This window comes from Nansenia antarctica (assembly GCF_963989245.1).
Source record: "Nansenia antarctica genome assembly, chromosome: 19".
Taxonomy (NCBI): domain Eukaryota; kingdom Metazoa; phylum Chordata; class Actinopteri; order Argentiniformes; family Microstomatidae; genus Nansenia; species Nansenia antarctica.
Window position 1 is genome coordinate 19,832,029 of NC_137692.1, and position 14,741 is coordinate 19,846,769.

General features: G+C 44.5%; 1 protein-coding gene across 1 annotated transcript in view; it reads right to left on the reverse strand.

Moving 5' to 3' along the window:
- Positions 1-328: 328 nt before the first annotated feature.
- anapc1 (anaphase promoting complex subunit 1) overlaps positions 329-14,741 on the reverse strand; it is a 63,781-nt gene continuing 49,368 nt past the window's right edge. Inside the window, exons 37-48 of the mRNA XM_080549126.1 lie at positions 14,470-14,523; positions 14,106-14,299; positions 12,727-12,813; positions 12,261-12,378; positions 11,395-11,472; positions 9,819-9,886; positions 8,974-9,112; positions 7,079-7,165; positions 3,990-4,085; positions 3,200-3,413; positions 2,080-2,214; positions 329-507 (exon numbers count right to left, since the gene is read on the reverse strand). Coding sequence (XP_080405252.1) covers positions 380-507; positions 2,080-2,214; positions 3,200-3,413; positions 3,990-4,085; positions 7,079-7,165; positions 8,974-9,112; positions 9,819-9,886; positions 11,395-11,472; positions 12,261-12,378; positions 12,727-12,813; positions 14,106-14,299; positions 14,470-14,523 — 1,398 coding nt within the window. The 3' untranslated portion in view covers positions 329-379. The remainder of the gene's footprint in view (positions 508-2,079; positions 2,215-3,199; positions 3,414-3,989; positions 4,086-7,078; positions 7,166-8,973; positions 9,113-9,818; positions 9,887-11,394; positions 11,473-12,260; positions 12,379-12,726; positions 12,814-14,105; positions 14,300-14,469; positions 14,524-14,741) is intronic.

Sequence of the window (14,741 nt, forward strand, 5' to 3'; positions counted from 1 at the left end):
GATCCCGATGTACTGTATTAAAAAAAGGCATCATTGTAATGGCATGTCATCATATTACATCCTTTTCCCGTGAGCTGCGACAAGCAATGCAGATGTTCTAAGGCCCAGTGCAGATCTATGGACCAGACAACTGATGCCACCAGAGTGAGCCACACTCACGAGACGATGGAAGGGACATCATGGTGGAACAGACATGGCGGAGTAGACATCAGTAATATCAGTGACGTCAGAGTGGCCAGGGTGACGTTGTCATCAGACCAGAGTCAGAGAGAAAGGTCAGTGGTGTTGGCAGCAGGCCTGTTGTCGTGTGAAGTCCGTAGGTGTTGTTGTGTGACATCAGAGCGACATCAGTAGGTGTTGTTGTGACATCAGAGCGACGTCAGTAGGCACGTTGTTCCATCCCGGTCCCGGCGTTCCCCAGCAGCAGAGGGGCCAGGCGGAGCAGAGCTCTGACAGGGATGCCCAGCTTACTGAATCTCAGCAGCAGCTCGGGGAACGAGCTACTTCCTGGAGAAGAGAGAGAAGAGAGACCAGCTGAGACATGAGGGAGACCGGCAGAAATTATTGATGCGAGATCAGCTGAGGGTGAGAGGAGATGAGAGACCAGCAGATGTGAGACAAGAGAGATGAGAGACCAGCAGGAGTGAGAGATAAGAGACCAGCAGAGGTGAGAGATGAGACCAGCAGCGGAAAGCCATAGGGGAGACCAGAAGAGGTAAGACATGAGGGAGAACAACAGTCCAATAGACAGTAACTCCCTCAAGCCTGAGATAGACCAGAGGTTTAAAAAGTCAAACCAGGGAATCTCTATTGAATACCAGTTTTTCTTGTAAAACAGATTCTAATTACCGTATTTTCCGGACTATAAGTCGCGGTTTTTTTCATACTTTGGCTGGTCCTGCGACTTATAGTCAGGTGCGACTTATATATCAATAATTCATAATCTCTGACTGACATGAACTGACATACGGTAATCTCTGACTGACATGAACCAAGGAGTAACTTCCGCTAGCGCCTCATACACGATAGAATAGCCATTATACTTGACAATGTGGACATTAAACACGACAATGTGGACATTAAACATGATGTTATGGACCTTATACACAATGTTATGGACGTTATAAACGATATTAAAGTCATTTATTCCTTCCAGAGACTGTTCTATGTTGCTAAGTTACCCCCGCGAGGCTATTTTGCTACTTCCGCTAGCGCCACATACGCGATAGAATAGCCATTATACTCGACAATGTGGACATTACACACGACAATGTGGACATTAAACATGATATTATGGACCTTATACACGATATTATGAACGTTATACACGATATTAAAGTCATTTATTACCTTTCAGAGGCTGTTCAATGTTGCATTGTTTGTAGGCCGCCCTTCATCCTAACTACTTCCGTTTTTCACCAAGCTATCTTTGTCATGGCCTTATACACGATAAATAGTCGTTACACTCGACAATGTGGACATTAAGCACTATATTATGAACGTTATACACGCTATTATGAACGTTATACACGATATTAAAGTCATTTATTACCTTTCAGAGGCTGTTCCATCCTGTTTGCTTGCTCCCGCGACGCCATTTTGCTAACCTTCGTTAGCAACGCGCTAGCTAGCCCTGGCTTTACACTCGATAATTTAAGTATTTCTAACCTTTCAGAAGAAGTTTTAACGTGAATTATGTCCTTCCTGGGCTTACAAATCCTCTCATGTCTCTTCACAGTGCCAGACTAGAGTCAAGCTCAACAGGGTCTTCTTTCCCCGCTGATTCCGCCAAGCCGGTTCCCTTGAACCATGCGACTTATAGTCCAGTGCGACTTATATGTGGTTTTTTCCTCTTCATGACCCATTTTTGGCCTGCTGCGACTTATACTCGGGTGCGACTTATAGTCCGGAAAATACGGTATTCATTTTCCGATTCTGGATAATGGATTTGAAAAGGCCAATAAAACATGTAAGGATGTATATCAGTATGGTTTTACCTTCCAGGTGTGTGTGTGTGAGACAATGGTTAAATAAACACTGTAAAAGAACCAATTTATCATCACCATCAGTGTGGTTTACCTTGTAGGTGTGTGTGAGAGGAGTGACTGAGGCAGGGGATGGAGTGGTAGACCAGGAAGCAGGCGAGCATGTTCGACTGACTCTCCTCAGACAGAGACTGGCCACTCATATACGACCTCAACACGTCACTGTTATCTGGGGGGAGAGAACACACACACACACACACACACACACAGACACAGACACACACACACACACACACACACACACACACACAATTGTATTCTATGATTACACATAATAGGTTTGATCAAGATGTCAAGATATTTCTGAAGTAATGTGATACTTGCCTTGATCAGGTTGTCAAAGGTTAAAGTCTTCCATGACAACCTGCCATGGTTCCCACACCAGTGCCTGTCACACCCAACAGAAAGGCATGCTCTGGCATGTCCAGTCCCTTTGATGGGAACTGTGTATATTTGTGTCATTATGCCCAGTGACTGAAGTGTGTTCCAGAGTAGTCAGATGGAAATGTGTGAAACGGTGACATGTACGATCCTGCTAAAGAATGTGACAGTGTTTTTTTGTAGCTTGTTAGGAATTTGTATCTGGTGTAACACTAAATGTCAAATGACTGTGTGTGACAGTCCATGATCATGCAATTAAAGTGTCTTCCCTGTGTTAAACCATACTTGGATTAAGATATATATTATAATATATTTATTTTATTTTAGTTTACTTAAAGTGCACTTCTTCGGCGTATGGGTTGTTGTTTTCCTCTCCACTCCACCAGGCTCGGGGTACCCTTTTACCACACCGAGACCTGGTTGAGGGGCTACCCTTTTACCACACCGAGACCTGGTTGAGGGGCTCACCCGGGCTATATTTCTGGACACCCCTCCAGAAGCCACGTCATCGTCTCGTCATCTAATACCGACAGACCATGCATCCCGTTGGGTGGGTGGTACACCGGGCAATCCAGGATAACATGGTCTGCGGTTTGGTCCTCTGCGCCACACTTGCACGACGCATTTGGGGCCACAAAGTGCACTTGATACAGCAAGTGTGGTGCTCTGGATGGACAAGGTTTGCACTTTTGGGCTTATTCTATAATGCCGGGATCAAGCACACCTAGTCATAGAAAGTGAACAGAGACAGTTTGAACTAAGGCCATGCTCACCAGTGAGCCAGTGGTCCAGGGAGCCGTCAGCTGAGTTTTTCATGACAGGGAGGAACTCCGAGCTGAGGAGGAGCCCCCTTCCTTGCCCCCGTTGTCCCCCTCCCTCTCGGAGTCTGTCCTGCAGCACTCTGCTCTCACACAGCTCCAGGACCAGGCGCATCTGCCACAGAGAGAACGTCTCGCACATGTCTTCTCTCCGCAGAGCACGCACCGCCTGGGGGAAGACAAATACACACACACACACACACACACACACACACACACAACAATGTAATGAGGAACTTCCGATGGAGGTTGTTACAAAGCTTTTGTCCTTTTCAATGATGTGTGACATGCCATTCAGATGTAAAGCTATTCCCTCGCTGAGAACAAGTATATAAGCTGTAACTTCCATCAGTACTTTGCTCGGCATCCCCCTATGTATGTCACAGCCATGCTTGAAGCTTGGGACCTAACAGAGCATGCTGCCTTGGAAACATCTGTACAAGAGAATGTAACCCAGAGATCTGCCTAATACAATGATTACGATTCAACCGTCTCTCTGAGTCATCAATGTCATTTCCCGGCCACCTGACTAAGAAAGATCTCCATATATCAATGACCAAATGCAATGCAAAACCATGCATGCAAAACCATTCGAATGGTAACGATCGGACATTTACGTTCGAAACAACTATGAATTCACACTTGACTTTCGGAGTGGGGACCACAATGTCCAGACTGTCCGATACACGGACCACTTATTCTATACTGTACCATAGGTCTCTGTGATCATATCCTGGTGTCTTACCTGGTCTATAGCGATGTAGGTGGGCAGCATCTCTGGGTTCTCCTGGGCGACACACTCGTACAGGATGGCAGAGAATAAGGCCAACGTCTCCTGTTTCTGGATCAACCAAAGTGACAGTCAGACATCACTGTCTCAACTAGCGTTGTCACAATAACAAACAAAAAACATTTAAAGGTTCTTTTTTCTGAGTGGGGCAGCATGTTTGTACATGTTATTAGACAGATACAGTGAAGACAGACAGGAAAGTAAGGAGAAGAAGGGAGAGAGGGCATGTCAGCAGGGCATGGGCCGGATTCGAATGGGCATGGGCATGGGCATGTGTGTGCACTGTAGACCGGGGTGCTAGACCACTGGACCACCCCAGGCCACACAATACCAAAATGTTGACTTTGATACCAATACCAGCTACCAGATACCAATACCAGCTATTTTTCAATAAGAAAATTAAATAATCATAAATAATAAAGTACTTTGTTACAAAGCTTTGAACTTTCTGCTATTTTTCAGATGGGGCAGGGGGGGGGGGGGGGGCTTTTGTGAATCTAAATCAATTCACAATAACAATAATAGAATAGAATAGAATAATAGAATAATAGAAATGTACACAGATGGAACTTCAGGCAAAGGCACATGATCACAGTTCACCAGGAGAGGAGAGGAGTTTTTTTTAATATAACCCACTCGCTCGCTTGACTGAATATTTGAGGACATTCCATTCCTGAACGTGTTGCGTTATCAAATCATGTATCTAAGCATTATCCTTAGCTGACCTGTCATGATTTGAACTCCTCGAAGAGGTCAGGACGCCTATCAGAAAGATGCTTGGCTAAATGTGACGTGTTGCTCTCTTTGACAGCATGGCTTGTAACATCTTTTACAAACAGGCTTTGTGACATCAGGCGGCTCGCTGTCGTCATGGGCTCTATTAGCACAGTAATGCCAGTCAGTCACTCCTACATCCTGTTTCTCAACAGCCTGGCGAGGGCCAGCATCGCCACTTGCAGCATCCCATCCTTCTCCTTCCTCCTTGTCAACGCTGCGAGTTGAACCAGTGTTGTCTGATTGTAGTTATGGGTGAAACTAGTGATCTTATCCTGCCCTATCTGACTGTAGGTTTTGACTGTAACAGTTTTGTCTGACTGTAGTTTTATAGTTGAGCCACTGATGTCTGAATGTACTTTTTATGGTTTTGACAGTTATGCCTGACTGTTGTTTTTATAGTTGAGTCAGTGATGTCTTACTGTTGTTTTTATAGTTGAGTCACTGATGTCTGAATGAACTTTTTATGGTTTTGACAGTTATGCCTGACTGTAGTTTTTATAGTTGAGTCAGTGATGCCTGACTGTAGTTTTATAGTTGAGGCACTGATGTCTGGTTGTTTAGCGGCGTCTTCCCCAGCCACACATGCCCACTGTGCATGCAGAGTGCACGGCCCCCCGGGAGCATATATACAAATGACATTGATAAGATCATATCCAGGTAGGCCTTATGTATGGTAACAGAAAGAAACGTTTCTAAATGCTCTTAGCATAGAACCGTTTTCAAAGCAGGGTAATCGTGATACTTTTGTAGAACCGGTACGACGTGCAACACAAGTCTCAAACATGACAACTAGCCTAGAGTCAGATATCGCTCTCAAGCATAAAAACAACAGTACTAAGACATCACTGACTCAACTATAACAACTACAGTCAGGCATCACTGTCAAAACCATAGAAAAGTACATTCAGACATCAGTGCCTCAACTATAAAAACTACAGTCAGGCATAACTGTCCCAAACAAAAAAACTACAGTCAGACAAAACTGTTTCAGACAAAATCTACAGTCAGATAGAGCAGGATAAGATCACTAGTTTCACCAATAACTACAATCAGATAACACTGGTTCAACTAGGGTCAAAGGTCGAACAATTTAAAATACTCCAGCTGTGCTTCATTTAGGTTGCCTGCTACAATGGAACCAAGGAAACAGTGAAGAAGTGCAAACTCCAATCTAAATCAATTATATTGTATTGAAATATATTTCACCTATGTCTGATCTGACATCATCTAATGAATCACTACAAACAGCCAAAGAGGGAGTTCAGTTCTGTACCTGAGCCCATCAATACAGAGACAACAAGATAACAAGATGTTGTAGGGCGCTTGCTTAGGTGGCGTAGCGGGTTAAGCGTTGACCATGTAACCGCCCGCAGGGTCCCCTGTTCGATTCCGGCCGGGGACATATACTGCATGTCATCCCTCCTCTCTCTCTCACCCATCCTTCCTGTCTAAATCTCTACTATATCTGTCAATGAAATGAAAAATGTGAGTGGGACTGCCCCACTCAGAAAAAAATACTTAAAAAAAAAAAGAAAGATTACAAGATGTTTATTTGTCACTGCGGTTATACGGAGTACAATCGTGTGAGATACTTCAGCTGGGGGGCGGGAGCTTAATTTAGGGTGCATATAAGAAGACATATTGAATATAATAACAACATATAAGAGGCAACCAAAAATATAGTAAAAATGAGATTTTTTGAATGAATTATTGAATTATATACAACACCATTTGATAACGGCTATCTATGATAGAGAGATGAGGATGCTGAGGCTAAGATGGAAACCAATTCAGTGTAATTTCATGGTGTCTGTGGAAATAACATACAGCATTACAAACATAATTAAAGTGTACTAGTAGAACCTTTTACTGGAGCAGATGAGATACAAGCGAATAACAAGTGGATTCACCAGTGGACACGTCATCTGAAACTACACCTAGCTAATGACGTGGCTTCTGGAGGGGTGACCAGAAATATAGCCCGGGTGAGCCCCTCAACCAGGTCTCGGGGTGGTAAAAGGGTAGCCCCTCGGCCCCGAGCCTGGTGGAGTGGAGAGGAAACAACAACCCATACGCCGAAGAAGAAGAACACCTAGCTACATCATACAGTGTAACCTTGTCACATGTACAATTCAGAGCAACATGTACGTACATTTAAACCTATGGATGGGCATGTGCCTAGCTACATCATTTAGTGTCATTATGTACATGCTTCATATAGCCTACGGCACTAATAATCAACAAATGACGTTGCTTAGTCTACTCACATGTTTCATGCTGTCCGAGGCTTTGCAGAAGTATTCGGCGAAGGAGACCAAGGCCGCGTCGGAGGTGAAGGTGGAGATGGCGTTAGGCTGTGGGAGGAAAACAAACAGTTAATATCAACATCTGATGATTTTTATCTGAGGGACACGCACGCACACACGCACGCAGGCGCACACACAAACAGGCGCACACATAGGCGCACACACAGGCGCACACAAACAGGCACAAGCACAGGCACACGATCAAACAGGAGGGTTGAACATGCAGGATAATGTATTAAGTTTAATGGGACTGTGGCCATATTGACAGCAGTGCTGTTGTGCTTCAAGCAGGTAGACAGATTGACGCTGGGTGTGTGATATATAGGACACTGGAGCATTGTCCTGCTGGAAAAAACTATCCTCAAGAGTTGGGGAACATTGTCAGAGCAGAAGGAAGCAAGTTTTCTTCCAGGACAACCATGTATGTGGCTTGGTTCATGCGTCCTTCACAAAGACAAATCTGGCCGATTCCTGCCTTGCTGAAGCACCCCCAGATCAACACTAATGAGTTGTGCGAGACACTGTGGCTTGTAGGCCTCTCCAGGTCTCTGTCTAGCCATTAGATGACCAGGTGTCGGGCAAAGCAAAAAATTGGACTGATCAGAGAAGACAACCTTACTCCAGTCCTCTACGGTCCAATCCTCTACGGTCCAACCCTCTACGGTCCAACCCTCTACGGTCCAATCCTCTACAGTCCTCAACCTGGCTCTTCTTTGCTTCTCATAGATGAACTGCTTTTTTCTAGCTTTGCGCGACTTTCCCTAGGAAGTACTCACCATCCTTGCTGTGCACTTTAACCCATCTGTTTTTTTTTTTCTTTTTTTTTTTTTCTGAGTGGGGCAGTCCCACTCATATTTTTCATTTTATTGACAGATATAGTAGAGATTTAGACAGGAAGGATGGGTGAGAGAGAGAGAAGGGATGACATGCAGGATATGTCCCCGGACGGAATTGAACCGGGGACCCTGCGGTTACATGGTCAACGCTTAACCCGCTACGCCACCTAAGCGCCCCACCCATCTGCTTTTTGCCCTTCTTTTTCTCAGGTCTCTTGATGACATCCTATGGTTGTTGAGTGATATAAGGATGAGTTGGCGGTCATCCCAGTCAGTGAGAGAGTAGTTTCCGCCCTCTGCCGGTCTGTAGCTCTGTTGTCCCCGATGTCTGCTGCTTGACCTCGTTCTTATAAACCGCTGTCTTTGACATGTTAAGGATGGAAGCCACCTGACGCTCGCTGTATCCCTCTGTCAGTAAAGCCAGAATCGAACCTTTCTTTTCCTCACTCAAAACGTTTCTTTTCAACTCTTTTGGCATGGTCAATAGTTATTTTTGGATTCCAATTACTTTTGAGGTTCTACTACCCCTGTTTATTCCATGCAGCTGGTCCTAGTGCAAGAGGATAGTGATATGATGACCACCGCAGTGTTTTTCTTTTCCTTGTTAAATAAGATTGGGTTCAGATGATCACCTAATCAGTACCTCACTAAGTAGAATGAGGTGTGCCTGTGTTGGAATTCAACAGACACTGGAATGGAATGGCTGCCATACATGTACTGATGTCGAGATGCTGATTTATGAACAAATTGGGAGTGGTCTCTTAATTTTGCTAACACACCCACAGTGACATGTCTTGCTGTAGTGGGAGTATATCTGCATCAGTATTGTGTATTTTTTAGATGCTGCTATGCTATTCAAATGTTTTCTCTCCAACTGTTGGCTAACTGGGATGTTTGAACTAATTACTGTAGCTGTGAATGAATCTGCTCTCTATTGATAAACATTTTTATGTTGCCATTCAACTTTCTATGTACACATAAGTAATGAAGTTCAGTGTAAACAGGGGGTTTGTTTAGTACCTTGAAGGTGCGTACTTCGGAGTTCCTGTTGTTGATATTGGGCGCCAGCAGACTCTTCCAGCCCCGCGGGTCATCCTTGTAGGGCAGCTGGCCCGCCCTCAGCTTGACGTACAGCACACCGTCTCCTGACAGGATGGACCTGCAGCAGTGCACAGACACGCGAGAGAAAGACAGAAGCTCATTTGTAAACATACCCAATATGTACACATTTAAAACAGCCTGACACATGGGGAACATGTTGTAATGAGAGAGGACGTCTACCTGACTAACGTTTTACTTGCAGCAAGTAAAAAAAGCTGTTACCAGAAACTGGCTTAATATTAACCCCCCAAAACAGGAACAGTGGCTGGAAATTGTCCAAGACATTTTTGTTATTTCTTATTTTCTTACTTTTTTTCCTTTCCCTTTCACTCTTTTACCCATCTGTTTATGGGTTATGCTATGTTTCTTTACCCTTTGTTTTATCATAAGATGTAGATATGATGTTCTGTCCATGTCTATGCTGAAACCCAATAAAAACTCAAGTGATAAAAAAAATAATAAACAGCCTGACACACAATCATGTGTTCCACATGACCCTTTGTTGTTACTAAATCAGCAGGGGCAGAGAGATGACATGAAGACATGAAAGACAGACAGACAGACGGCCAGAAACCATATCGTGCTGCTGTTATCAACTATCCTTCCAGCACAATATGAACTCAGTGTACCGTAACAGACATCCAAGGACAGAGAGCAGATAAGTCATACAACAGAGATATCATATACTGGATGAGAATGTGTGTAGGCGTCCAGACCAAAGACAACACAGGCAAAACATACTGTAGCCACAGCAGTGGACTTACTGTAGATGTTGAGTTCCTTTACTGAGGTCTATGGCCAGCTCCCAGTATCGCGGTCCTTTCACTTTGATCTGGAAACCAAATCAAAATGAGTGCACCAGCAAATTCAACTTTCGCAACTCTTTAAATCAATGTGAATGAGATCCTGGAGCACATATGTATCAAGTGAGATATCTCTGTAAGAACTAGTGTTGTCACGATACCAATATTTTACCCTGCGATACTATACCAGCCCAAGTATCACGATACTGAGTAGTATCGCGATACCGCGGCACTTTTGTAACACTTTTTATTTTTATGAACATGCAATGTATTTATACAAGTTACAATAACTTGAAGGGCCGGTTTCACAGACAAGGCTTAAGCCTAATCCTAGACTAAAAAACATCTTCAATGGAGATTTTACATTGAAAGTGTGATTTAGTCCAGGACTAGGCTTAAGCCTTGTCTCTGAAACCGGCCCAATGAGTGGTGCATGAATAACATGCATTTAATGCATTACACTGTAACTCTACAGGTAAGTAAAAGTACTGAAACCGATATTTTTGTGAATAACATGTTTATTAATAAGTAGTTTGAAACATCAAACAGACCAACTGGCCTTTTGCAAGAGTATAGCAAAGTAGGTGTGTGTGTGTGTGTGTGTGTGTGTGTGTGTGTGTGTGTGTGTGTGTCTGTGTGTGTGTGTGTCTGTGTGTGTGTGTGTCTGTCTGTCTGTCTGTCTTTCTGTGTCTGTATGTCTGTCCGTCTGTGGGGTCTTTTTCACGAACTTGAAAAGTAAAAGCAAACACTGGCATATCAAAAAAATAGAGGGCTACTTCCAAACTGTAGCTCAAGACTTAACTCAACTTAAGAAAACTCAGTGGTTTTAATTTTCTAGTTAATGCCCACTGAGCTCGCAGGAACCATAGGAACAACGTTTGAGGTTGCTAACCTGTTAGCCGACAAAGCTAACGCGATGGGTAGTCGCGAAAAAGGCTGCGTTCGTCAATTCGCTCTGGAAATCTGACCCGCACTCGCGGAACGCCTCTCGTCCAATCAAACGAATCGGTCGCTCTGTGACGTTGCACCCAGTGTGCGCTCCGGCGCTCTCGAACTGACGAACGCAGCCGAAAGTGTTATGAGTTGCCCCGCTGGTACCGTGTTCAACACGGTAGTATAGTATTCCACGGTAGTACCGTTGTATAAAGCTTATGGTATAGTAGGCACCGTGACATTTTGGCACCGCGGTATATCGTTGGTACCGGTATATCGTGCAACACTAGTAAAAACAGGATTATAATTAGGATGGGGAACTCTATACATTACATAGCAACAAACAGCATTTCTTAGCTTCTAAAAAAAATCATGAAAACTCAATTTTGAACATGTTTTTACTTGGATTCTATAGCTTTATCGCTAGACTAAACTTATTGCCTGCCAATGGCCTCTGGCCCGAGCTTAGATGACTTTTTCTTGCAATGATTGACGGATAGATGATTCACTTACTTGGACAAATGTATTTGTTGTAAGTTGCTTTGCATAAAGGCTAAGGCTTTAAAACTAAATTTTAAGGCTATAAAACTACATTTCCCATTACCCGTTTGAGGAGCTCCAGCTCAGGCAACATGGTCGGAGCCATCAGCTCCACTGTGGTCTCCTCGTACCACTGGGTCTCCTGGTAGCAAAGCACACAAACACACACACGTCAACGTGGAGCAATTAAACTTTAATTCAATTAAACATTAAACACAAGTCGGCATAGCTTCGTCTGCAGGATATTGAGCACGGCGCATATAAGCCTGGAATAACAATGACTCAAACCTGGCCTTAAAGTGGGAGTGAATTTCACATTATTTCACATTATTTGATTTCTACTAATCAGAAACATGAGGTTTGCATTGCAAAACACTGGGGAGGGAAAAAACCAAGGCCAAGTTTGACGGGTTGGTCCACCAGACCTTCTTAGCGTTATTGGGTGGAAGTGGCTGGGACCCTTATCACACTACATAGCCAAACCTGAGCTGGGCTGTACAGTGGTGGCCTGGCTATGCCATCCCACCATAGTTATCCAAGCCAGCATTATACAGGCGGAGTTGCTCTGTAGTTTGTTACGCCCCTATGCATGAAGTGATTGTCATCTCAACATTCACAAGCACATACGACAATCTCATTCACACCTGCAACCACATGCACACACTGTTACTCTAAAATAAACATCCTGGTGTGCATCCTGGTGTGTATATACGGCCAAGCTTGAGACACAGTGAAACGGATGCTGGCCGAGGTAAAGGATGTGTGTGTGATACTATTCATACTAACCCTAACTAACAAAGTAAAATAAAAAAGGAAGTGTGTGTATGTGTATGCCTGTGTGTGTGTGTGTGTGTGTGTGTGTGTGTGTGTGTGTGTGTGTGTGTGCGTGTGTGCGTGCGTGCGTGCGTGCGCGTGTGCGTGTAGCTGTACCTTGTATGTGACATCCAGTAGGGCGTAGCAGGGTTTCAGTGTGTCCACATCCACAGGGACCAGCAGCCGAGGCTCAGCTGCCAGGACCCCCAGGTGACGCAGAGCCTGCAGGTGATACCTGGAGGAGGGGGGGTAGAGGTCGGGCCGTGAGATGAAGAACCATACGAGTGCATACTGGTAGATTTCTGAGAAATAAGTCGCTTTTCAATGGATGAGAGGATGAGACTGATTAAAATTGGGGTTTATAGCCTCAACTTTTGTTTTGCATGTAAGAACATACCACAGCTGTTGTAATCATAACAGTTAAAACCAGATGGGGTACACCCTGAAATCATCATGGTCACCGCCAGTCTATGTTACAATCACATCTATCTTTTAGAACTCTTGTCTTGTCTGTCTTACTGCTTTTAGAACACTGAGAAGATGTACACCTATATTTGGTATTTCCTGGTTGTAGAGGTCTTACCTGTTGTCAGTGCTATGGGCAGGGAAGTGCGGGTAGAGGGCGCACAGCAAGGCAGCGATGGCGGAGTTAGATGTGCTGAGTGTGTACCTGGGACACACACACACACACACACACACACACACACGCTTTAAGCGAACAAAACCACACTCTCTGGCACTGTGACAGTGTCAAACCCCACAACAATGAACATGCCTCAACCAATTCAAACAATTGTGAATCTTTTCCTGACGTCATTCCTGTTAATAACAGCCCTACTTAAAATATAATAGTGGGTTTAAGAGTGTGCTTACTATAGGCCGGTTCAACCCATTGTGTTGGGTTTGGAGAGGGAAAGGTACTTGTATGGGTCAGTGCAGGTGAGGGGTTATCCCGCCCCCTATTAAAACAGCCCACTCTAGATTACCCTTCAATCCACTAGCTGCTAATCAGTCTCCATGGAAACAAGTCAAGAGAAGTGACTGGCATGTTGGTGTTTTTTGTGAGGTGTAAACAGAGATGTTAACATTGACAGTAACCAGACCGAGGCGAACATACAAGAGCAAACAGTCAACTCCTTGTTTGTTCAACGTTCATCTGATCTGGAATTTCAATGGCATATGAATAGAAGGTGTTGTCTGACTGGCAAGAGCTTCTGGTAAAAAAAAATTAAAAACATTAAAAATCTAATCATGTCTGCTGTGCTGAAATGAGGATCTCTTTATATGAATGACCTTCAAGTGGCGAACTGGACTCACATTACAGGTTTATGGTCAGAGCCAGACTGTGAGGGAATGGAAACTACCGGATGCAAGAACGTTCTACTAACCACAGCCAAGAGAGAGATAGGAGAGAGGGAGGAGAGAGAATGATCAATGAAAGGGGAAAAAAAGAGGAGAAGAAAGAAAGAAAGAGAGAATGATAGACAAGAGAGAAAAAGGAGAGTGAATGTGTCTGCTCTCCTCTACAATATTTCCTTCTACAGGCATGTGGTGAAGTAACTGGTATACTTTTGACCGACTAACACATACTGTGACCTACTATTATGAAGCCACTGAAATGGAGACGTTTGATGTTGCGTAGGCCTGTTATTGTCAGCTCCGTAATAAGAGAGTCTGATTTCAAATCAAAGGGTTTGTCTAGAAACTGGGGTGGAGACAGGTTTAGCATCATAATGAGCATTGTTTTCACAAACGACTGTATAGACGTTGTGTGTCTGTGTGTGTGTGTGTGTTTGTGTGTGTGTGTGTGTGTGTGTGTGTGTGCGTGTATGTCTGTGTGTGTGTGGGTGTGTGTGTGTGTGTGTGTGTGTGTGTGTGTGTGCGTGCGTGCGTGCGTGTCTGTGTGTGTGTGTGTATGTGTGTGTGTGTGAGCGTCTGTCTGTGAGTGTGTGTGTGTCTCACCTCCCCCCTCCTAGGAAGAGCAGTCCCAGGGCCATGTGGTGAGCCATGTGGAAGCCGTAGTTCATCTCTCCGCTGGTGCGTTTGTGGAGGAAGCGACAGAGCTGCTGCACACGCAGGTTACCCGAGCCAGACATCACCATGGACAGAGCCAGCAGCACCATGCTCAGACACGTCTGCAGGTTGTAGTGGCCGATCTGGGAGAAAGAGAACCCACACACGCACACACACACACAGACGCACGCACGCACATGCACACACACACACACACAAATATCATAGCATGTGGTGAGGCTGGCTGGCAGTAACGCTAGAATTTGTCTTGGCTTGTATTTGCTTGAAGAAAAAGAGAGGCCGTTCAACATACCACTGTAGCTGTTGCTGATGTCAAAAAGCGTATGAAGTATCTGGCAAACTTATACTGGAAGAGAAAACGCACAGAGAGAGGGGTTATAGACAGGGCAAAACAATTAACAACAACCACCCACCAAATGAGGGTACATTTTGGGCTTTGGCGGGTAAATCTGTCAATCTTACCAGACACCGTGGCGGGTTGCCAACAAAGGAACGCGAATACTAATGCTTTGATTTGGGAAAAGTTGAAACGGGTGCGATTATGTAATTATGGTCACCGGTGAA